At 44.4% G+C, this 25,923-nt stretch overlaps 1 protein-coding gene across 2 annotated transcripts in view; it reads left to right on the forward strand.

Moving 5' to 3' along the window:
* The window catches only part of MON2 (MON2 regulator of endosome-to-Golgi trafficking), a 1,009,595-nt gene that overhangs the window by 824,805 nt on the left and 158,867 nt on the right, over window positions 1–25,923 (forward strand). For both annotated transcript variants that reach the window (XM_078675668.1, XM_078675659.1), the window contains exons 26-27: window positions 1,326–1,954; window positions 6,873–7,016. In XM_078675668.1, the coding sequence (XP_078531794.1) occupies window positions 1,326–1,954; window positions 6,873–7,016 (773 nt within the window). The remainder of the gene's footprint in view (window positions 1–1,325; window positions 1,955–6,872; window positions 7,017–25,923) is intronic.

Consider the following 25,923-nt stretch of genomic DNA (forward strand, 5'->3'; position numbering starts at 1 on the left):
GGAATGGAAGCCTGGGAATGTTCTGCAGCCTGGGTGTGGAATATGCTACGTGTGCATGTATGTTTGGCCGGCCCCAGAGGGCTGGGCAAATATTCATACTCAGTTTGGAGGGTGTCCCCACTGCTCCCCCCTGAAGATCCCAGCCCCGCCCCGCAAAACTGCCCCAGCACAGAAAAATAAAATGATAACATTGCGTTATCATTTTCTTTTTCCTTTTTTGCTGTGCTGAAAGGCAGTGGGGAGAGGCGCCTCCGCCTTAGAGGAGGAGCTGCCCCTGCTCTGTACCAAGTTATGAATGTCACCACTCAACAGGTGATATAGAGATCAATTTTCCTTATATACATTAGGGTCCCTAGCAATGTTGCTACAATAGTGTTTTCATCTATAGGCTCTTTTGAGGAATAAGCCTCTCCCTTCCATAGTTGAGGCAAAATGAGAGGGGTCTAGGTATTCTTTTATTTGAGATCCTAACATTCCCTATTCTTGCAGAGGTTTTTCCTTCATATGTTCTGTAGCCTGAATGAAGATCCATTTGTGCATGAGACTCTTATGAAGTCGATTCTTGATCCATAGTATGGCAATGAAGATTCCTCCTGGTAGTGGTGACATGATTGCATCTTCGAAGTCCGGATGCCATTCTAGCATTAACTAGAGATCCCGCCTTTTCTGGTTTCATATTATGAGGATGAAACATAGAGTTTTTCTCAATTTATACTGATATTAAAATATTATTTTATTGATATTGCTTACGTATTCTTTCGTATCTAGGAGATCTTTCTGTGGTGAAAAGAGGAGGCTTTGAGATTGTTTTCATTTGGGGCAATGTTGACAGTCTGATCACCTGGAGGCCCATGTCGAGACATGTGGCTCTCCATTTGGAGCAAAAGTGCTTTATTTTGGTTCCTCCAAAAGGATTTAGTGTCTATACACCACCAACAGTTGTAATCTGTAATCTACTTATTACTCTTTCTTCATAAGGAAATTGGTTATATGTATAAGCTTCAGTTAGGTATTACAGACTTGCGTTTCTTTTGTTATCTGGTGTCATCTCCTGTAAATAGTCCTAGAGGGGTGAAAGGACTTATCAAGAGGCTAACAATTTGAAGAAGCAATGTATTGGGTACACATTAGTTACTAGAGCATCACAGAGATATAAAATATGTTTTCGGCTGATTGTCATTTATTTTCTAAGTGTGATAATTTATTACAGCTATACTATTATTGCATATATTGTTTTTTTCAACCACACAAATATCAAAAGTACATAAAATGGTTGACTAAGCACAGACAGGAATACAAAAATATGTTTTTTGTCTTCCGTATAGGTGATTTCACCAAAGCTTGGGATGTTCTCCTGGATCACATTGAGTCTGCTTCATTAAGCAAAAACAATGAAGTGTCTCTGGCTGCTTTGAAAAGTTTCCAGGAAATCCTACAAATAGTTAGTCCAATAAGAGACTCTGATAGACCAGAATCTATGCCTGGGATAAGTATGCCTGTACCAGTCCTTCTGGGACCAGTGATGGCTGCTGGTCCTGGAAGGCCTCTAACTAGGATGGACTCTATTGGAGAAAAACTCAGCAGATTCAGTGCTCCTGAGCTTCCGATTGCCATGGATGAGATTGAAGATTCTGCCCTTTGGTGGGCAGCCTGGAATGCATGGTATAGGATTGGCTCTGAAAGCACAAAACCACCAGCCACATGTGACAAACTTGCTTTCATACCCAGCCAGCCATTCCTCACAGCTTTAGTACAGATTTTCCCAGCATTGTATCAACACATCAAAACTGGTTTCAGCATGGACGACTTACAAAAGCTGGGAGGAATTTTACATGGTGCAGTATCTGTTCCCATTAGTTCAGATGCCTCTCCTTTCATCCTTCCTTCCTTTACTGAAGCAGTGTTGACAAGTTTGCAGGAGGCAGTGCTCACAGCTCTGGATGTCTTGCAAAAGGTATTCTTTTATTTATCTTCTGTTAAAATGATTAAATCGGACATATAATTGCTATTCTCATTACTTTGTCAGAAAATTGTCTCTCTAACAATTAAATTCGACAGGTGCCAGCATCGTGAATAAACCCAAATGGTGATAATCTGCAATAAAAATATTGCAAAAATGGAAGTAGGTGAGAAGTTGTTGACACAGCCACTGCCTGCATGTATTCACTCTTTCCTGTAGTTCATTCACACCAGGGAACTTGCTAAGCAAGTGTCATCCAATTAGGAATTTCTTAAATATGCGCTTTTATATATGCTGTGGTCTCAGATGACATATTTTTGTTCTGAAGAGGTGTATGTAATGACATTCTGCAGGTTGGACATCTTCATGAATTTTGTTTTTAAAGGGCCACTTTTGCACAGTCATTCTCATTCTCTGAATGGAAACTACCATCAAAATCTGGACTTTGACAGTAGGCACTGTACTACGAAATTGGTTGGAATAGGTTGACTTTAAATGCTATCTTCCTTAACTTTCCTTTTTTTCTCTTGAACCCATGTTATATCCCCTACTTTATTAAATCCACCCAACCCTTCAGTCATTACCAGCAATGTTATGCGCTAGTGAGTAAAACATAACATTTAGAGAATGTCTTTTTGATTTATCAAAGTTCTGGAGAGTAGAAAGCTATGGAGAACAGTCTCTTTAATTGGAAAAGATTACAGCCATTTAGTCAAGGATTTTGTGCTTTGTCGTTCGCTCTAAATTTTTATATAATGTAGATCTAGTAGGATGCAATGCAATGCCTGTTCTGAAATATCAAAATGATGTTATTATATAGCATGTGCAGCGTTTTGTTTTTTGTTTTTTTTAATTTATTTATTTTTTGAGTTTTCAATAAGAGACAAGGTATTGCTGCTGACAAGAAGCCAGCCTCACAAAGCAACAATGCACAGTCAGTGTAGCAGAAAGCATAGTGTCCACAGTAACATACATATTTTGTGGTTATCATATATCAATTTAGCTACAGGCCGTGCCCGCAGGTGCCATATGCGGGATATCATCTGTATGCTATACAGTCCATATAATGTACCCTGACCCCTCCCTCTTCCATCATATTGCTGCGAGAGCGGTCTCTAGGTCTACAGTGTTTACCCCTGACTCTGCCTCCGCAGCAGACTGCTCTCGTAGATATGCTCGCAGAGGTTCCCAAATGTCTCGTGGGCGAGACTCAGGTGGCATCAGCACGGCGTACATCGCCAGCTGCTTCTAGCAGAAGACAAGGTCTCGCAGCCATTCCTTAAACTTAGGTGCTCTCCCTCTCCCCCATTTACAAGCCACCCTACGTTTAGCCAGGCGCAGACCTACCAATGTGTACCTCCTGAATGGTGCCTCAAGGTCTTTGGTATACCCCAACAGTGTGACAAGTGGGGTGTTAAATATGTGTATCCCAGTCATCTGGCTGAGGGCCTCGGTTACTGTGGTCCAGTTTGTCTGGATGGGGGCACATTCCCATGCTAAGTGTAGAAAAATCAGCGCCCTCCGTTCTGCATCTGTCACAGTTATCATTCTCCCTGAGTCTAAAACAGCATAGTCGTGCCAGAGTGTAATAGAGGTGGTTGAGGTACTTGAAATGTCTTATACGTAGTCTACTGCTGGCCGAGAATCTTCCCGTTTGTTGACAGCAGAAAGCCCATTGGTCATCAGTAATAGAGGAACCCAGATCGGCCTCCCATCTTGATCGCACACTATGGGTAGTGTGAGGGCTGTTTGCTTGGGTGACTCGGTACAGCATGGATACTACATGTGTTGGGGGGAAACATTGTAGTAAGGCGTGTAGTGGGGCCAAGATGGGGGTTCGGTTGGAAAGTCAGGAGTAGGTGACTTGACATTGTGCCGGTGCCTTACATACATAAATAGCTCCATTGTGGTGGGCAGGCAGTTTTTAAAGAAGTGTTCTCATGATCGGAAAGTTCTCTTGTCGTATAGCGCCCCCCCAGGTTTGAATGTCAAATTTACGAAGCATTTGTTGACATCTTCCCTCACTCGTAACTGGGATGTCCAACCTGCCTGGTAGTGGTAATAGTGGAGAGAATAATGTGTCCACATTCATGCGCTTAGCTATTGCCCTCCATTTTCTATTTGTGCATTCCACTGTGGTTGGATCTGCATCTTTAGGGTTAGTAGGAACGCTTATATATGCTGAGTACGGAGTCGGCACCATGGGCCAATGCTCTACCGCAAGATATGGTATGTATTGAGGGGGGTGTTTCCAATAGATCATGAAGTGCGCCTGGGCGCACCAATAATATAATTCCATGTCCGGTACTTCAAATCCTCCTTTATCAAAGGGTAGGGTTAATACCTCCCACCTCAGCCTGGGCTGTTTGGCCCAGCAGGTCAGCCGGATGAGTTGCAACTTGAGGGCTTTGAAGAAGGATTTACTGGACGTATTAGTAAAATAATAGAGCAGATTAGGGAGGATAACCATTTTTTATCAGAGATATCCGGCCTGGTATCGACAGAGACATTGCTATCCATCTCGTAATAGACTCTGTTAGTGTGTCCAGAGCTTTGCCATAATTGGCCCTCATGAGCTTCTCCCTGTCTCTAGTGTTTACTATTCTGAGGTATTTTACTTCGTCCTCTCACCAAGTCAGGCGGAAATCTGGGTTGTATCTCTTGACCGCATCTGTGAGGGGGAAGATTTGTGACTTGCTCCAGTTGATATTGATCCCTGAAATCCTGCCGAACTGTAGAAACGCACGCAATATAGGGTTCAGACTCTCCTCGGGATCTCTTCAATACAATGTAAGGTCATCGGCAAACAAGGATATTAGGATCTGCTTTTCAGGGTATATGAGGGCGTGTTTGCGGTAGTGTTGCCGGAGCTTAGCCACCAGCGGCTCCATGGCCAGGACGAATAAGAGCGGGGAGAGCGGGCATCCCTGTCTCGTCCCTCTCCTGATGTGAAACCTGGGGGACCACATTCCGTTCATGAGTAGTTTGGCCTGTGGTTTAGTGTATAATAGCTGAATCCATGCTAGGAAGGGGGGGAGCCCACTCGTGTCAGTATGTACACCAGGTAGTCCCTTTCGAGGTAGTCGAAGGATTTGGTGGCGTCCAGAAAGACAGCCACCGCGGCCTGGTCTGGGTCTATGTCGTGCATAAGGGCGAAGAGGGTGCGGAGATTATGCAACGTTTCAAAATAGAACACTATGATCTATTCAGCCTCCGATTTGATAACTGTAACATTGTGATATTTTTCGATGTGGCTAAAGATAGCTTTCGATTTTTCACCCTCCCTGTCATTAATTAGCCAAAAATGTTCAGTACGAAGTACAGAGCGAGAGTGTGCATCGGGTCTTCCTTTTTCAACCATTGTTTTCATGTTTTTTTTTTATGGTTTGTCATCGCTTGGATGGGCTGTCCAAGAAGACCATAGCATTTTTATCGATGTTCACATTGCCCTATTTGTGTTCCCGTTTTTTGTGATGGGGTTCAAGTAGACTTTTTATTACTAGAGAGAGTTTGTACTCTTTGATGTATTTACTTTGCCAAAACAACAGCATTTTAATAGCTGGTTTATTGCTTTTATCTATGACGTGATTGCTGTTTGGATGCTTTAACCTGTTATAAAGAGAGTGCTCTTCACTAATTGCCCTTGTGCATTCATTTGTTTTACATTGCTGTAATGATGCTGTAATGATAACATTATGGATTTACAGGTTTTTTTGTTCAAGTAAAGTCGTGCTTGCTTGTAAGTCGTCTTGAACATGCAAAGAAAATTCTGACCAGTTGTCTAAGGTATCTACTAAGCAACATTTTGCTATCTATGGACCAGAGTTAGAAAGGTTTTTTACTTTTCTAAACGGCCCAATTCACAGAATCGGTCTGTTTGTGACCAATAAAAGACCTTTTCCAACGTACAAAGGCCCAATTTGCAATTTGGTAACCTATCACCGAATTGCAAATTGGGTTTGCGATTCGGTATTAGGAAATGGCGTATTTCAGGCGTCCCTTCCTAATACCGAATCGCAGTGATATGTGTGAATGTTTTGCGACCGAAATGCAGTTGCAAAACATTTACATTTTGCCACATACTTTAAGTAGGTGGTAACCCATTTGCAAATGGGAAGGGGTCCCTAAGGAACCTCTTCCCCTTTGTGAATGTTTGCAAAAATATTTTTAAAGAGCCGGCAGTAGTCCCACGGACAACGGCCTACTCATAAAAAATTAAAAGAAAACTTTTCATATTGAAACGCATCACATTTTCCTTTAAGGAAAACAAACTTAATTTTAAAAACAAAAAAGTGCCTTATTGAAAAGCAATCACAGACATGGTGGTCTGCAGACCTCAGCAGGCCGCCCATCCCTGTGATTTTTGTGATTCCCAATGGGTTGCAAATGGAGACCTACCTCATAAATATTAATGAGGTAGGTCTATTTGCGACCCACTGTGATTCGCAAAATGTGCTAAAGACACGTTGGTACATGGGTGTTTGCGATAACCAAATGGCAAATCGCAAAAATTTGCTATTTGGTAATCGCAACCCATACACTACGTACATCTGGCCCCAAGTCTTTTAGGTTCACTACTTCCAGTGCAACCTTCTAAATCCATTTCACAACACTCTTCTTTAAGGCACTCTACTAATACAGTTTGTTGTGGAAGAGAGCCTATGTGCTCCTCCTAAATTGTTTCAACCAATCTGTTTCTTCATCATGGGATTTCCTTTCTTGGGCACTCAAAGGCAACCAACAATTCCTAAATACTTTCTCTTGTAATACTCCAGACCTGTTGACTTTGCCAGTGCTTATTGATGATTGCCTGCAACTTGTGTAATATGAATTTTGAGTTTTCTGGACTATGTGCATGTAAAATTTCCTGATGTTACTTTTCAATTCAGAATTCAGAATTTTCTTTTCTTAGGCTATCTGCATAGGGCCTGAAAACATGCAGGCCATGTACCCAGCAATCTTCGAGCAGCTCCTGGCATTTGTGGAGTTCTCCTGTAAACCTCCTCAGTATGGGAAAATGGAAACAAAGCACATAGCAAATGCTAAATATAATCAGGTATCTTTCTTTTAAAATGTATTCCCCATAATTAATGCCTCAATATAAAATTGTTATTGTATTACTAATACCGTGGAGGTTTTGCATGGCAAATTTCCTAGTTGCAAAGGAAAGTTAAAGTTCTGTTTAGGACACGTAGTTGAGGATTATTCATTTCTTCCTTCCCTTCATTTTTACAACAGCCAACAAAATTAGCAAAAAGAACACTCTGTTGAACAATAGGAATAACATAACAGAGGAAAACAAAACATGTGACTTTATCTTATCACATTCACTCTCCTCCCCATCTTCCTCTCTCGTCTCAACCTCCATTGGACACCCTATTATGTCACCTGCTACTTCATATATCTTTATGAACTCTCATGACTACTTCACACCTATTCCATTCCACTCAATGTCTACGGTTCCCTTGTCTCCATCTTCTATATTTATCCATAACACCATACTCACACTTATTTTATAGTACGTCAGCATCTTCCACAATTTATTTTGTATAGCTTATGTTGTGTTTAAGTACATTAACTTTAGTTTGCTGTTTGTACAGCCCGTGTTATAAGAATACATAAATTAACAATCGTGAGGGCAGTCACTCCCACATAGCTACTTCAAATACACAAGACTATATAAGGGCCCTCTCTGCTTCACCTCCACTGGCAGTATATCCACAATGCTTCTTTTTGCCCTGAAGGTGAAACAAAAGTGCACCATAATAGAAATTGTCAAAGGTTGATTCCCTTGTGCTTCTGGTCAGCACCAGTTTGACAATATCCCCAACAGTTTTGCCCTTTTAGGGTATATTCCAGAAGCGTGGCATATCGGCAGCTTCAGGCTTCAGAGCATTTACAACAGCCTTCCCAGTTTGGGGCTGGGACCCCAACAGACAGTGCCCAGGCCATTAATGACAGCATAAATCACAATCCCCCACCTTGTGGACAGCAACCTCATAACCTCTTTTGTGAGCCCTTAGAGACAACCAACCACTCTGTAGGAGGCAGGATTCTGCACTTTTTGTAGGAGTGGCAGAGCATTGCATCCCACAAATGGGTCTTTAACCGCATCAATGCGGCGGCTTTTCCCGCTGTACGCAGCAATTTTAAAATTACCGCGTTACATGACGAGCTCAGCTCGTCATGAGCGCACGGCAGGTTACGCTCATGACGAGCTGAGCTCGTCATCAGCCTGGAAGGGGTTAAAATCGTCCAACCGCCCTGCCATTCCTTTTTGGCCCTCCGTACTTTCAACCTGCATCAGAGTGGCTTTTGGAGCATCACCTTTCTGTTTTGCATCAGTAGGTGCAGGCTATTTTGAGCAGAGGAGCCATAGAGAGGGTACTGACCTCAGAAGTAGGGATTGGATGTTATATCCCAGCACTTGTCTTAAATTAAAGTCAGACAAGACTGAGGTCATGCTATTTGGGAACAACATTAATATGTGGACCCCAGAATGCTGGCCTGACTCTTTGGGACCCCTGCCTGCACCCTCCACACATGTGAAAAACTTGGAAGTGTATTTGGATAACAGATTGGACATGAAAAAACAGGTCAATGCCATGGTGTCATCTACGATGTTCACCATTAGAACCACCAAGAAAATCCTCCCTTTTCTGCCTAAGGAGAGTCGACAGACGGTGGTTACGGCACTGGTCATGTCAAGATTGGACTATTGCAACAGCCTCTATTTAAACATCCAAGAGAGGCTGTTGCATAGGCTACAGATGCTGCAGAATACAGCTGCCAGGCTGATTTCCGACATAACTAAATTTTCCCCTATTCTAGCGAAATCCGCAGACTCCACTTGCTGCCAGTGAGACAACGAGTACACTTCAAATCTATGTGCCTCGTTTTTAAGTCACTTCAGAACCAGGGACCACGCCATCTACAGGACCAACTCCAAAGGTATTTACCAACTAGGCCTTTACGCTCATCAGCTCAAAAAACTGGTGAGAGTACCACCAGTGAAAAAAGCCCGTTGGGGCAGGAAAAGCCTTGTGGTGGGCGCGGCAAACCTGTGGAATCAGCTTCCCTTTCTTCTGAGGAGTTGCACGGAGTTGTTGCCTTTTAGAAAAATGCTTAAAACTTGGTTGTTTTAGAACCATCTCTTCTCCGTACAACTCTTTTCTCCTTTCCTCAGGATAGCAGATAGCGCCAGGACACCCTCGGGTAACAGATGCGCTCTATAAAATTAATAACATAACATAACACTTTCCTTGTGTAGAAGAACGATGGAGGCTTTCATCCTATTTTGAATCTTCACCCTTCCAACACCTTCTTACAAAATGACAAATTCAAGATGCTCACACTGGCCCACGTTCTGTTTGCCCTAAATGCAGGGGACTGGATGAGTTGGGTTTGGGCCTGCTGGACACTTATTTTCATGTACCCATCTTGCAGGCCCATAGTGCCACCAGCTGTTTGCAGTAGGCTAGGTGCTTTTTCAGTTTGCCATTCCCCCTTTTGGCCTTGCTAGTGCCCCTCCGGTGATCACGAATTTGAGGCAGTGGTTGCAGTACATCTTCAAAGGTCAGTGTATACCAGTCTTCCTCTAGCTTGACAACGAGCTATTGAAGGCTGGACCAGAGCTAGATAACTTTGGGGTTCACAATCAACATGCCAGTCACACCTGACTCCTTCGCAGAGGCTGCTTTTCATCAGAGCCATTCTGGATATGGTGTTTTTTCGGATTTTCCCTCCAGATCAGTGAGCGCACAACATTAGAACTATGATCTATTGGTCTCCTCCATCCTGCTTGTCAACCATGCCACATTGCATATACGGGCTCTGAGGTAGGATCGGACGTCCTTGTGGACCCAGCACCAAGGGAAACCTGTCAGATTCCATCCAGATTTTGGAGGAGACTGCACAAGATATGCAGTGGTGGCTGCTCAAACACAATTGGACCAGCGACAGACCTCTCTCACTACCCCACCCTGAACGGATGGTGGGGACAGATGCTTCACTGGTTGTTTTGGGTATGCAATCTGGGAGAGGTAGAGATCAGAGGAGTGTGGTCTTTGGCACAGGCCCAGATCCACATCAAAGTGCTGGAGTTCCAGTTGATTTGCTTGGCCTTGAAGGCCTTCCTGCCCTCCATCAAAGAGAAGCTGGTTCTCACGGATAACAACACCGCCATGTAGTACTGCAACAAGTAGGGCGAGGTGGGGCCCGGTGTCCTGTGCCAGGAGGCTCTGCGCCTCTGGAACTGGCTGGGTCATTAGGGCAGCATCTTAGTTGTTAATCACCTGGCAAAATGTTTCAACACCATGGGGGGCAAACTCAAATGGCGACACTTTGCATATCACAAATGGCAGTTCTCTTCCAGGGGATCCTCATCAATAGTCATAAGCACTGAATATTCCCACCCATGTGCGGGACCCCGAAAACAATATAAAAATATATATGTAAAAAACACATATATCTCGCTTCACATATATGTATGTACATATATTATTTTTCTCACACCAATGCAGCTCCATAACTGAGGCTAAAACAATGTAAACACATATACATGCACTGCAATTAGTAAGGAAGCAAAAGAAAAAAACACATTAGATCAAATAACCTTTGAACTTTGTGTTTTAATGAGTAGACCACTCATAAATCCTGAAAATTGCTTTCAAATAGACATTGTTAGCCCTCAGGCTGCATTGCAAAACAATAGCATAGAAAATGAAACCATTTTCAACAAAAACTGGCACCGTGCCTTTAAGGCAGCCATGACCCCAGGCTTCCCATCATGCCTCAGGGGTGACAGTTAGGTCAGTTGTTCTTTCCGGCTCCTTTAGTCAGGACCCTGGTGAAACAGCTCCCTTTCTTTTTGACTTTTTGTCAAAAAATATTCTTGTTATCTACAATTTTTTGCTTTCACTCGACGTCTCTTTGACTTAGGGTGTTACTTCTACCTTTTTTTGGCTTAAAAAAGGTAATTTTTCTGTCAGAGATGCCTTCACTCTTTGACAAGTGCCCTTCATGTGGAAGGAAGATGGCCAAGACTGACACTCATTCAGTGTGTATCCTGTGCCTACCAGAATCTCACTCATCGAAAACCTGTGAACACTGCCAGGTTTTATCATCCAGAACTCTGAAAGAACGTGAGAGAATTCGTGTTTATGGGCTTTCTGAGAGAGGAAGATCTCCCAAGAAGCAGAAAAGTCGGAAGACGCGGTCGACGTCGAAAGAAGCCCCGACTGGTTCACATTCGGCGTCGAGATCGGCGTTGGAGAAGCAGTCGACGGCGACGAAGAAGATGTCTTCAGCGTCAACATCGAAGGTACTTCCGCTACAGACAGCGTCGAGGGATAGGTCACCGTCGAAGCAGAAGAGTTCGACGGCGAGCCACCTGACGTCGAAGCAGCATCGTCATGCTATGACGTCGAGGCATTCTCCGTCGACGCCTGGCCACCGGCGTTCCGCGTCGAGCCATCCTCCGTCGACGACTAGTCATGGTCGTTCGGCGTCGAGGGAGCCTCTATCGACACATAGTCGATCGACGTCGAAGCAGCCCACGTCGACGCCCGATCAATGGCGTTCGACGTCGAGGCAGCCTCCGTCGCATTCGGGTAAGCGGCATTCGGCCTCAAGGCACACCCCGTCGCCGACAGAGCACCGGCGATCGGCGTCAAAGCAGCCTCAGTCGTCGTCGAGTAGACAACCTTCGACGGCGAGGGGCTCTATGCCGAAGGACACTCATCGTCACCCGAGGTCGGCATCGAGGAAGCCACGGTCGACGTCGAGGGAGCTTCTACCTGCTCGGCGCTCGGCGTCGATACAGCCACCGTCGATGGATCAGCGGAGATCCAGAGAACGGAGTGTTTCGCAGCTCCGGAACATCTCTCCTGCAAGATCACAGGAGAGGTCGCCTTTGCAGCAGGTGCTGCAGGAAAAGGAGGGTGAACCATTGGACCAGTCTCAAGTATTAAGGTCTCAGTTAGGTTCTCCAGGATCTGCATCAGCTGCGGAGGTGGGACAATCTCCACTACAGGAGCCTCCTGCCAAGAGAAGGAGAGTCACAGAAGAGAGATCTCGTTCCAGGTCTTCCTCTAGATCTATAGTGAGCCTATCCTCATCCTCCTCAGCATCTCGCAGTGGCGGATCTTCGGATGGACGAAACAGTGTTTCGGATAGGGAGAGATCCAAGTCCCCTGCAAGATCGCAACAGGACCAAGCGGATCAACCTCCACGATCACGTTCTCCAGTGAAGGATTCCGCACACAAATCTCCTCCTGTTCGTCTTTCCCCACGGTGGTATAGACCTCTTCACCACTGGGCCAAGGACAAGGAGACAGCTGATCGGCTGAAAGCATATCGAGACCAGGCTCATCCCCGTAAGGAACGGTCACGTTCTAGGCACTCAAGTAAGAGAGGATCTCGTCGCAGAGACCGATCGCACTCTAGAACGCGCTCAAGTAGAAGATCTAGGTCCAGGAGGACTCGTAGTTCTTCAAGTTCTTCGAGGACCCGCTCTCACAGGGATTACTCTCCGACCTTGACAAACAGTCCACGCTCACGGATATCTCCAACTGAGGATATTTTTTCATTCCAGGATATCTTGGGCAGGGGAGCCCTGAAGCTAGGAGTGCCTATGACTGCTCCACAGATCAAGACGACAGTCATATTTGAAACCCTACAGCACAGAACGGCACCCAAACCTTTGTTGCCGATGGTCCCGGGTATAATGGACCCAGTAAATGAAGTCTTCCTGACGCCGGCAACGGTGAAGTCCGTCCCAGCGAGGATTCTCAAGAAGTATCGTCCTCCTGATGAGGATCCTCTGTTCCTCAAATCTGATCCCCCGCCTGATTCAGTAATCATTGCGGCGGCTAGAAAATCCAATGCGGTAGCTTCCTCATCCACGGTGCCTCCGGATAAGGACAGCAAGGTGCAAGATTCCTGGGGGAGAAGAGTTTGTAACACCTCAGCTTCTTTCCTCAAAGTCTCCAATGCGGAAGCGCTGCTCGGCAGATATGATAGATCTCTGTGGGACTCACTTCAGAGATTTTCTGAAAAACTTCCTCAGGAGGATAGAAAGGACTTTGAGGAGGTTCTGATTGAGGGCAGTCAGGTCTCCAATCAGATTATAGGAGCGGCGGCAGATGGGGCAACGCTGGCTGCGCATGGTTATGCGCATGGAATCACAGTGGGGAGATCCTCATGGTTGCGCCTTACGGCATTAAAACCCGAAGCTCAAGCCAGGATTCTAAATCTTCCTTTTTCGGGCAAGTCTCTCTTTGGGGCGAGTGCTGATGAGGAGATGCAGCGTATGAAGACTGAGTTGGACACCCTCAAAGCCGTGGGGCTTGAAAAGAAAAGGGAATTTAGGAGATCCTCATGGTTGCGCCTTACGGCATTAAAACCCGAGGCTCAAGCCAGGATTCTAAATCTTCCTTTTTCGGGCAAGTCTCTCTTTGGGGCGAGTGATGATGAGGAGATGCAGCGTATGAAGACTGAGTTGGACACCCTCAAAGCCGTGGGGCTTGAAAAGAAAAAGGAATTTAGGAAGAAGTTCCGTTCGGACAACAAGGGAACTTCGAAGCAGAGGGTTCAAACCCCTCAATGGCAGAAGGGCCAGAACCAACAAGGCCAACAGAAATCACAATACAAAGGCAAGCGCAATTCCAAAGGAAATGGGAATCAGCGCCAAGGCAACAACTTCAATAAGTCTCAGCAGAAGCAATGAGTCTTCACTTCCCCCAGCGCCGTTGCCCACTCCAGTGGGGGGAAGCATTGCACATCACAGAACAGAGTGGCAGGCCATTACAAAAGATCAATGGGTGTTGTCTACGCTGCAGAATGGGTACTGTCTTCGTTTCCATTGTCTACCTCCGCCAGTTCCTCCGATGTCAACGTCAAGCCACCAGCTACAAATGTTAAAGAAAGAAGTAGCGACACTCCTCGAGAAATCAGCCATCGAGAGGGTTCCGGTGGCTCAAAGGGGAAAAGGAGTATACTCGAGGTATTTTCTGGTCAGAAAAAAGGGCCAGAAGGCAGAATACAGACCTATTCTGGACTTGAGAACACTCAATCTACATGTACGAAAAGAAAAATTCCGCATGTTGGCGCTCCATCAAATATATCCACATCTCAGGAAGGGGGATTGGATGTGTTTGGTGGACCTTCAAGACGCATATTTTCATGTCCCGATACGACCAGATCACAGAAGATTCCTTCGGTTCCGGGTGGGGACCTCTCACTACCAGTTCAAAGTCCTTCCTTTTGGGTTGAAGTCGGCCCCCAGAGTGTTCACAAAGTGTGTCACAGTGGTGGCGGCAGCTCTGCGCCGCAGGGGAGTCTTCGTATACCCATACTTAGACGATTGGCTGTTGAAAGGTCCAACTCCAGACAATGTACGGAATCAATTCCAGACATGCATAGAACTTTGTCAACGTCTAGGCCTGCATGTCAACTTCACGAAGTCGGTCTCCCATCCCACTCAGAAGATTCACTTCCTAGGAGCTCTGCTAGACTCCGAGGTAGGAAAAGTGTTTCCTTCGGAGGAGAGACAGTTTTCAATAGCGCTCAAGTGCCAGCAAGTTCTTCGCAACAGGACTCAGAAAGTGCGAAAGATAGCCTCCCTCTTGGGGTCGATGGCTTCCTGCATATTTTTGGTACCGAACGCCAGACTTCGGATGCGTCCTCTTCAGCAGGATCTGGAGGACAAATGGGACCAGCAATCAGATCGATGGGACGATCAGATCACTTTGTCGGAGGTAGCACGAGCTTCCATTCCGTGGTGGACGAAGAAGGAAAATATGCAAGTGGGAGTTCTCTTCCATCAATCTCCTACGCAAACGATCATCACAGACGCATCATTGCAAGGCTGGGGGGCGCACATGGGCCCTCTTCAGGTGCAAGGTCTGTGGTCGTCAAAAGAAAGCACCTACCACATCAACTTGCTGGAGTTGAGAGCAGTCCACCTGGCTCTCAAAGCTTTCCTTCCCTCGATTCAGACAGAGGTGGTTCTAGTACAAACGGACAACACCACCACTATGTACTATTTAAACAAGCAGGGAGGAACCCGCTCAAGGACTCTGTCACTAGAAGCTCAGGGCATCTGGCATTGGCTTCTGGCTCGCAAGTTGTCTGTTCAAGCAGTCCACCTCCCAGGAGAGCAAAACGTGAGGGCGGACGCACTAAGTCGACACTTCGAGGACAGAGAGGACTGGGTTCTCAACGACGAAGTACTAGACGACGTTTTCCAGGCTTGGGGTCGTCCTTCCATAGATCTCTTCGCGGACGACGTAAACAGCAAATGCCCAAGCTTCGCCTCGAGGTTCTATCGACCAGGAACGAGGGGGAATGCTCTTTTGATCGATTGGTCAGGGGAACTTGTGTACGCCTTTCCACCCCTTCCTCTGATCCCGAAGGTGGTGAGCAAGCTGAATCACTCGTGCACAACAATGATCCTGATTGCCCCCGACTGGCCGAGGCAATGGTGGTACACGGACCTCCTTCACCTGTCAGTGTCTCCTCACAAGAGGCTTCCATGCAGGCCGGACCTGTTATCGAAGATGAACGGGAGGATTCACCATCCCAACCTTCCGTCACTGAACTTGGCAGCATGGCTCCTGAGGTCATTCAGTACGGCCATCTAGGACTGCCACAAGACTGCATGTCCATTCTGAGAGAAGCACGACGTCCTTCCACGAGACATTCTTACGCATGCAAGTGGAAGAGGTTCTATATGTGGTGCGTGCAGAAAGGTCATAATCCGGTGAAGAGTCAGGAAGAGGCAGTTCTTCCATACTTATTGTATCTTGCTAAAGCAGGTTTGAAGTTTAACTCCATTAAGGTGCATTTAGCCGCTATAACTGCTTATAGGCGATCACCTTCACAAACCTCTTTTTTTCAGTTGCCAGCAGTAAAAGATTTCCTGCAAGGTCTGAAAAAGGTATACCCTCCTGTACGGCCTCCTTCTCCTCCCTGGGAACTGAACCTAGTCCTATCAAAGTTGATGGGCCCACCTTTTGAGCCCATTCATAAAGCTACTTTACAGCATATTTCCTGGAAAGCGGCTTTTTTGGTAGCGATTACGTCAGCCCGTAGGGTGAGCGAAATTCAGGCCCTGTGTACTAAAGAACCGTATACAGTTTTTCATTTGAACAGAGTGGTGCTCAGAACGCACCCTTCTTTCCTGCCGAAAGTGGTGTCAGATTTTCATGTCAATCAGTCTATCTCTTTACCCACTTTTTTTCCTAATCCCTCTACTCCAGCTGAGAGGGCGTTACACTCTTTGGATCTGAAGAGGGTTTTAAAGTTCTATCTAGACAGGTCCAAGTCTATTCGACATTCTGATCAATTGTTTATTAACTATGGATCGATCAGAACTGACCATGCAGCATCGAAACGTTCCATTTCCAGATGGATCGTTTCGTGTATCAAACTTGCTTACCAATTGGCGCAAAGACCTTTGGGGTTTACTCCTAAGGCGCATTCCACTAGAGGTAGAGCGGCCACGGCGGCTTACCTACATGATGTACCCATGTCTGAGATCTGTAAAGCGGCGACCTGGAGGTCTGTCCATACATTTACCAGACATTACTGTCTTGATTCTGACACTAGAGCAGATACCCAGGTGGGCCAGGCCTCACTGAGGAATCTGTTTAACAGCTGAATTATTTGGCTGTCATGACTTGGTTGGGTCATATACTTCTCATTTACCTGCAGGTGGTTGTTGGGCTTGCTATTCTATTCAGTGCTTATGACTATTGATGAGGATCCCCTGGAAGAGAAGGATAAGTTACTTACCTGTAATCCTAGTTCTCTTCCAGGGCTATCCTCATCAAAGTCATAAGCAACCCACCCGCCTCCCCAGGTAAATGAGATGTTGTACTATTTCAATCTTGTGGTTGAGCCCTGTCTTCAGGGTTATGCAAAGAACAACTGACCTAACTGTCACCCCTGAGGCATGATGGGAAGCCTGGGGTCATGGCTGCCTTAAAGGCACGGTGCCAGTTTTTGTTGAAAATGGTTTAATTTTCTATGCTATTGTTTTGCAATGCAGCCTGAGGGCTAACAATGTCTATTTGCAAGCAATTTTCAGGATTTATGAGTGGTCTACTCATTAAAACACAAAGTTCAAAGGTTATTTGATCTAATGTGTTTTTTTCTTTTGCTTCCTTACTAATTGCAGTGCATGTATATGTGTTTACATTGTTTTAGCCTCAGTTATGGAGCTGCATTGGTGTGAGAAAAATAATATATGTACATACATATATGTGGAGCGAGATATATGTGTTTTTTACATATATACTTTTATATTGTTTCCGGGGTCCCGCACATGGGCGGGAATATTCAGTGCTTATGACTTTGATGAGGATACCCCTGGAAGAGAACTAGGATTACAGGTAAGTAACTTATCCATACAGCTGGAGGTGGCCCAAGGTATGTTGCAGCAGTGGGGAGACCCCAGGCTCGAGCTCTTCACCACCACCGAGAACCCACATTGTCAACACTTTTGTGAGTGGGAATTTCTTAGAACGCTTTCTGTTGGAAATGTATTCTGCCTAGAGTGGAGAATGGGACGTCTGTATGCCTTCCCTCATCTACTTCTCCTGCCTTGAGTTCTGAAGAAGATCAGATACGACCAGGCCAAGTCATATTAGTGGCACTGGATTAGACCAGGAGAGTGGGGTGCTGTGAGAAATTGGGTTGCTGTTTGAGGGGGGTGAAACCCTACTTAAGTAGCAACCACAATCCTTGTCTGGGTGATGTGCAAACCTATCCTAAATTAACCTGTGCTCAACCCTCTGGTAGCTTGGCACACAGCAGTCAGGCTTAACTAGGAGGCAATATGTAAAGTAGCTGTGCAACACTTCAAACAGTAAAAAAGTTAAGAACGCCGCACAGAAAAGGATCCCAGAATAAGTTAGAAAAATATGGCTAATTTTTAATTAATGAAACAAGACCAAAATGACAAATATCTAATCAGTAGAACTGAAGATGTGCATTTTTAAAAATGCTAGTGAAAATATCGCCACAAACTTGGCAGTTCGGTCTGGACTGTTCCCATGAGGCACAGGGTCAAGACTGATTTGCATATGGCTATGTCTGAACTGGGGTGGCTTGGTGAGCAAAATAATGTTGGATTAAACCCAGATCTGTGACTGGGGGTGAATGTTTTGCCATTGTGCAACATTCCGTCCATCATCTTGTGTGTTTTGCTGTTCACCCTATGTGGGAAGGGTATGCCCAGACGTGGGTCCCGTGCTCACTAAGCCACTGGAGTCCAGCTATCCTGGCTGAAGACGGCTGATAGCCAGAAACCAGTCCTAGGATGCTTGATTCCGGTCCAGGGAAGACATGGCTTGGCAGTTCAGTCTGGACTGTTCCCATGAGGTACAGGGTCAAGACTGATTTGCATATGGCCATGTCTGAACTGGGGTGGCTTGGTGAGCAAAATAACGATGGATTAAACCCAGATCTGTGACTGGGGGTGAATGTTTTGCCATTGTGCAACATTCCGTCCATCATCTTGTGTCTTAGTCGTTAACCACCTGGCAAAATGTTTCAACACCATGGTGGGCAAACTCAACTGGCGACACTTTGCATATCACAAATGGCAGATACACCTGGAGGTGGCCCAAGTTGTGTTGCAGCAGTGGGGAGACCCCTGGCTCGAGCTCTTCGCCACCACCGAGAACCCACATTGTCAACACTTTTGTGAGTGGGAATTTCTTAGAACGCTTTCTGTTGGAAATGTATTCTGCCTAGAGTGGAGAATGGGACGTCTGTATGCCGTCCCTCATCTACTTCTCCTGCCTTGAGTTCTGAAGAAGATCAGATACGACCAGGCCAAGTCATATTAGTGGCACTGGATTAGACCAGGAGAGTAGGGTGCTGTGAGAAATTGGGTTGCTGTTTGAGGGGGGTGAAACCCTACTTAAGTAGCAACCACAATCCTTGTCTCGGTGATGTGCAAACCTATCCTAAATTAACCTGTGCTCAACCCTCTGGTAGCTTGGCACACAGCAGTCAGGCTTAACTAAGAGGCAATATGTAAAGTAGCTGTGCAACACTTCAAACAGTAACAAAGTTAAGAACGCCGCACAGAAAAGGATCCCAGAATAAGTTCGAAAAATATGGCTAATTTTTAATTAATGAAACAAGACCAAAATGACAAATATCTAATCAGTAGAACTGAAGATGTGCATTTTTAAAAATGCGAGTGAAAATATCGCCACAAAGCGCCAAATCTGGATATCTGGTTGTCTCAAACTGAACCAAAGTCACAAGTTAAGGTGGACCGAGATTGAGCGCTGGCCAGCTACAGGGACCCAGTTAGGCCAGGTGAACAAAATATCTTACATCCTCTTTAGCGGAGCAGCGCAAGGGTCCATGTTAAAGATGTGTTGGTCAGCCGAAGGAAAGCATAGGTTCCAAGATGCAGCGAGGCTGCAGTGCGAGGCCCTACACTGTCATTGAGGATCCCATCAACGAGGGCTTGAGATGCGAAGTCCGGCGTCGATAATGAGCTGCTCGAGGTACTCTTGCGACTCCTGTGCCTTTGGCCTGTGGGTCCTCTCGAGGGTCTTCTCTTGCTTCAGTGGGCTCACCTGCTTGCTTTCGGCCTGCTCTGACTTCCTGCACTTAGTGAGTCCCTTGGACCTTGCTGGTTCCAACGTTGCTCCTTTATAGTTTACCATGTCTATTGCTGCTGCCAAGGCTTGTTGGTGCTCCCGCCAGACACTGACCCTCTGTTACCCGACTTCTGAAGTGGGACTACTCATGCATGGCTCCTGGTCCTCCCAGCTGCATTACTCCTGCATCTTCTGTCGTCAATGGGCATTGCTCTTTGGTGCCTCCTGATCACCTCGGAGTGGTATAGACTCTCTCTCCCCCTGCTTGCAGATTCTTCTCTTCAAGGATCCACCCTTGGATTCTACCAGACTCTTTCACAGTCTTTGCCAGCGGCATCTTTACTGAAGTCCTCCATTGTGGTCCACAACGGTTTCAGACGTCACTTCGCACCTATGCACCCGGCTTCCCTGGTGTAGGTATCCTGATTCCTGGGGTATCCACAGGTGGGGTGACTCATCAACCTTCTGTCTTTCACAGGGTTTCTTAAGGGTCCACAGGAAAGCCCCCTTCTTCAAAACTGCAACTCCAACTTTCCTGTTTGCTTCTATTGACACGCAGCTGTGTTTCTGCTCTGCACACAGCCTCCGTGGGGTTCCTTGTGTCCCTAGCTCTTCTGAGTCTCTTGGTCCAAGTCTCCACTTCGATCACAGTTCGCATTCCACTTTCTTAGTATATGGTTTAGTCTCCCCCTGGAGACCACTATGCATTGTGCGTACTTATCTCTTGCAGTTGAACTAATACTGTGTACTTGTGTTGATATCTCTGGGTAGGAGATATACCAATGTGTTAGTGAATGATGTGTAATAAATAGACATATTTTTATAACTACACTGTGTGGTTCTTTTCCGTTTAACCTACACTACATGATTAGATCTGGTAAAACAGGCTGCTTAACACTTCTTCTGGACTAAGCCTGAAGGCTGCTTTCCCAAGCTACAATGTAAATAGCTTTCTAAGGTAATCTAAGACCACTAAAATCACCATAATGGTAGACTAGATAAGTTCAAGGTGCTTCACTTAAATAAGTGTGCACCATATACTAAGCCAATCTCCTACACTTGCCCACTTAGGGTGTTATATCAAAAACACAAACGGTGACAGGAGAACTTCCAAACGGTTTAGCGCCCTGTGCCAAAACCAGCCTCTACAAAAGTCTTGGGAGCTGAACACTTTGCTGAGAGAACCCTGCAGCTTATCACTCATAAGAGTGAACATTTTAACAGGTATATCAGGCTTTTTTGCTACTTTACCTGCCACCAAGAGTATAAAAAACTCTGCACTCAGTCTAACTTTGAGCTTCCAATCAAAGGACGTATGTAAGTGTGCTAGCTCATATTGTGCAACCTTGTGTATGGTGCCATTATGAATATCTGAGATGATGTAGACAAAAAAAGGAAAGCAGGAAAGAAGGAAGTAACTTAGGAAAGCAAGAAAGAAAGCAAGCAAGAATGAAGGCTAGATGGTAATAAAGAAAGAATAAAGGCACAAACGAAGAAGGTGAATAAGAAAGAAAGAACGAAGGAAGGAAAACTAGAATAAAGGAAAGAAAGAAGGTTAGGAGGAAAGAAAGAATTAAAGAAAACAGATGGACAGATGTAAAGAAGGACAGAGAGAAGACAAAAGAGAGAGTGAAAGAAAGAAAGGAAAAGAGGGTTGTTAAGATTGTTAGAGAACGCTGATTAGCATATAGAGTTCATATGAGCTGATGTGAAATAGCAGCTGTCAGATAAACAAGGCCACTCAAAAAGGAATTTACAACAGCATTGGCAGGAGATGGGTCTGATACAGCTGGTGCAGGCCCTGTGTTCACATCATAAGCCACCTGCTATCACATTAGGCTCTAAACGTTAAGACAATGCTAATGTAATTATAAAGTCAAAACAAAACAGTGGCACTGAATGAAACTAGTTTGTGTGTGGATGTGCTTCTCGTGAAAGAGCAAAATGCAGTCACTCAAAGTGAAGTTAGCCTGTGGCTTAAGTTGGATGAAAAATTGACCTGTGTTGTACGCTTTAGTGAGAGGAAGCAAATGTGAATGACACAACAGACCAATGGATGAAGAGAGGTGATAAAAGGCACTTTATGAATCTATATCATACATATAATTTTAGTAAAGTCATAAGGTTCTGGCTAATGCCAGAACTAAAATGGAAAAATTAGGGAGTAATTGAAGTTAACAAAAAAAGAAACGGGTTGGAGGTTTGCAGAAAGTGGGAAAGAACCCATTGACCAAGCACCCTTGTTGCGGGTGGCACAGGGAACCTTGGATGGTGTTATGTTCAAGTGAGAGGTGGAGATACAGCAAGTCCACTTATTAGTCTTCAGTCAAATCTAAAATTATAAAATACTTGAAGGTCTGCTCATAATGGGCTACATAATTCCTTAAAGGAGAAACTACATATGTGATTTTTCCATCTGTGTGGTGATGGTTGGAAGTATGGTCTCAGTCTAATGTTTTTGTTGTCTTTGTGTCTGTGGGCGATTCTTTTTTTAGCTCTGCCCTCAGAAACTCAGTAGCAACCTTTAGAGGTCGTAAAGCTTAAAGACCTCCCACTTGGTTCCCCATGCCGTGCTATTTTACAGCTCGATGTATTATGCAGGTGCACTTTGTCCCATCTTGTTCCCTTTTAAATACTGCTCTAAGCCATCTTGCCTCTTTGTTGCAGTGTGCTTAAGAAGGTAAATCCTTCCCTACCATTGCTGTACAATAGTTAGACAAAAGGACCAAAGCAGCAGACCTGGTCATGCACAACGATTCATTTGTTTCCCAATTGATGGTGGTGCAAACACTTCTAACATCCGCTGCCGTAGGATGCGTAATTTACAAGAATATTGAAACAGAAAAAGAAGGTGCACTCTAAGAAAAATCAGTGTCCGGAGTTGCTTTTTTGTATAAATTCTTCTTTATTTTGAATTTCTTTCAAACATCAAAGGCACAGCCAACGCGTTTCGTTCCACTCTTTGCCTTTTGGAACTTCGTCAGGGCTGTAATAATTATAAACATATATACACACATAAATATTCAATTGACAAAACCAACAAAAAAGTAAAAGTACAAGATTTTTACAAAAAGAAAGAGATTACATTTATACAGTTATATTGCACATACAACAAACCCAAGGAGATACAAACTCAAAATAATACACCATATTTAAAAAAGGGAGACCGCTAAAGTTGGTTAAAACATTTCTAATGTAGCCAGAACATCTTTCCAATATGGTCAGAACAAGTGACTGCCATAATTGCATTGATATAATTTTTAGAAAGCATCATATAAGTTGAAAAGACTGTCATGGTTTGCTGCCTTTCTACTATTATTAAATGAATTCATATAGATTAAACGAAAATCAGACAAGTGTCGTAATAACCGTAGATAGTACCATGCTCCTAGTGAATACCTGTTTAAAAACATTTACAAAACTTGCAATATCTTTTGAAACGTACATAATAAGCTATATACAGTAGAGCAAGTCTAGATAAAGTCGTAATTACATTGAATTAATGTGAGCAAAAATGAATACATAGAGGAGATCAGTTCGTATGTGGGTTTTATCCTACTAATGGATTACCCCCTAGTCTGCGCAGAACAGACTTGAACAAACAGAGGGATAGGATATTCCGTCCTAGGTCTTAAAGATAGGCCATAGTCACGAAGAGTAACGTGTTGCCCTAAATGGATCCCCTTTGCCCAAAATGTGAATTAAAAATACTGTGTTGGGGAAACCTCAACAAAACATTAGTGAGAAAGGGGGGGAGATCAATGTAGGTATGCCTACATCCACCAAGATATAGAGGCTCAAAAAGCCAGTTGTGCTTACCAATAGACAATAAACTTGAGACTTCAAAGCAGTGAAATTCGGACTGCCACATAGTTCCACATATTACGCTGTGTAGGCCGGACGTGCGTTCTAATCAAAGAAGAGCGAAAATGTATAGTAATTTGAACATACAAAAATCAACCCATTAGTGGCCCATAAAGATAAAAAACCATGAGCCAAGGGATCTCGCGTCCATGTGACAATAAGTATTAGTGACCATCCTTTTCAAACATATTATCTAAACAACCGTCCATAGTAAGCACTTAAGGTAAGTTAGCTGTTTTACGGCTCCATGGTCCCAAACTGGGAACCATGTTACGACTATACAGTGCTACTGCTCCCGCTCAATGTTTATCTACCTCATAAATAAGGATAGCGTGTATCAGCCTGTGGTTCCTGGGGTGATCTTGTGTTTCACGCAGGAAGATTGAAAACCTATAGGAATCGCAAACAACTCAAGTCAGTATATAGTTAAAAGCACATTTAATTTTCAGAACGTGGAAAAAGCGGAAATTTAAATCACCAAGGATGGCACCGATTGTCATTTTTAGTTTCAAGGAGCCTACTAAAACGAGTTTATGCTGTAATGAGTATAAGACTCAGAATGAGAGACTACAACGTCGGAACTTAGCGAATTGTTATTATGGTATGTAGTTAATGGCCTCACGCCCTAAATAAACCGAATTAGCATAGGGAGTTTGATAATATAAAAACAAGTAAAATGCAACCGTACCCGTTTACAAATAGTGCCAGCCTCTATTCGTTTTACAAACGTCGATGTTCCCCGAAATAAAGTCACAGACCAAGTGCTTGTGAGCAGTACCGGAAATTTGATGTACAACGTGCCGAACCTAGGATAACAGTTACAAAACCCCATCAAAATATATAGTTAGAATGGTTAAACTATGAAAACAAGTAAAATGAAGCCGTACCCGTTTTCAAATAGTGCCAGCTTGTATTCGTTTTTCAAACATCGAGGTTCCCCGAAATAAAGTCACAGACCAAGTGCTTGTGAGCAGTACCAGAATTTTCAGTACAACGTGCCGAACCTAGGATAACCGTTACAAAAACCCCATCAAGATGTATAGTTAGAATATCAATAGATATCAAGGAGTTCCCTCCCGTGACCATGTCTTTAGAACATACCTGTGAAAGGGTGTCGGCTCTCAGACCCTCGGCGTGTGCGGCGTTCAGCGAGGGAAACGTGTGAGCCGTTCGTTTATAAAGGGATATAGTAATTGCACACACCTGTGCACCTAATGGCGAACAACCTCCGCACGTGACAAGGTCCTGGTCGGATTCAAGACGGCGAAAGAGCGACCTCTTAAAGTGGTGATTCTAACCATAATCATACTGCCAGAAAAGTAAAGTTATTTTTGGAAATAAGAAAAAGGTACATTGAAGAGTTCACGGGACGCACTGGTGCTGGGACGTCTACTAAGTCATCCAACAAGTCAAATCCGTTATAAAATGCTCGTCTCAGCACATGACAGGGTCCATGTCGGATTTAGAGGTTACAAAAGCGCCATCTTAAAGTGGTGTTTTTAACCTAAACATACCGCCAGACGAGAGAGTTATTATTAGGAATAAGGGTATGGTACATTCCAAAGTTCTTTTTATATAATACCACTAGCGAGTCAAATTTGTTGTAAAACTAATGCTAAAAATATTTTTATAATACATGTAGCGAGTCACATTCGTTGTAAAAATGCTCACCAATTATTACCTTAGTATGGGGAATATTTAAAGGGTATTCAAAAAATGTTCCTTTTATATATTTCAAGAATGGATGTGGCAGACTTAAAAGGATGCGCTTAACATAATACAAGCATATTAGCTCCCAGGATTTCAAAGGAAAGGTATATCTGATCCCGCCAAATATTTCTATTATTGTTATATTTATTGAGGCCATCTCACTACAGTAAGTGAGAGGAGCCTAAAAACTGCCCCATAGTAAAGACAATAACATTATCACAACACATGAATTGAAAACATAAATAAGACACAACTGTCCCATGATAAAGACAATGACATATTATCACGACACATAAATAAAAGAACAACATATGGGTATGTCATGACATATATAGTGGGTTGCCATCCAGTATCTATATTGAGAATGGCACCATTTTACAGTTTAGGTGGTATCTATATATGTTAATCATACGAGACATATCAGGTACATACAGCACTACTCCAGGAAGAAATGAAGTTCCCTGTCCGTATTATGCCCCATTTGAGTGGCCCTAAGACGACAAATCCATTTTGCCTCCCTTTGTCGTAGTGCCAACTCACGGTCCCCACCTCGGTTATCCTGTGGGATATGATCAATTCCCAAAAACCAGAAAGTTGAGTCCTCTGGATGGTAGTCTTTGTAGTGCATGCTGACCGGGTAGCGGCTGTCCTTATTAATGATCGCCCTACGGTGTTCTTGGATTCTGATCTTTAATGGGCGTGCTGTGCTACCCACATATATTTTATCGCAACTACAACCCAAAATGTATACTACATAGGGTG

Source organism: Lissotriton helveticus, chromosome 1_1 (assembly GCF_964261635.1).
Source record: "Lissotriton helveticus chromosome 1_1, aLisHel1.1, whole genome shotgun sequence".
NCBI lineage: Eukaryota > Metazoa > Chordata > Amphibia > Caudata > Salamandridae > Lissotriton > Lissotriton helveticus.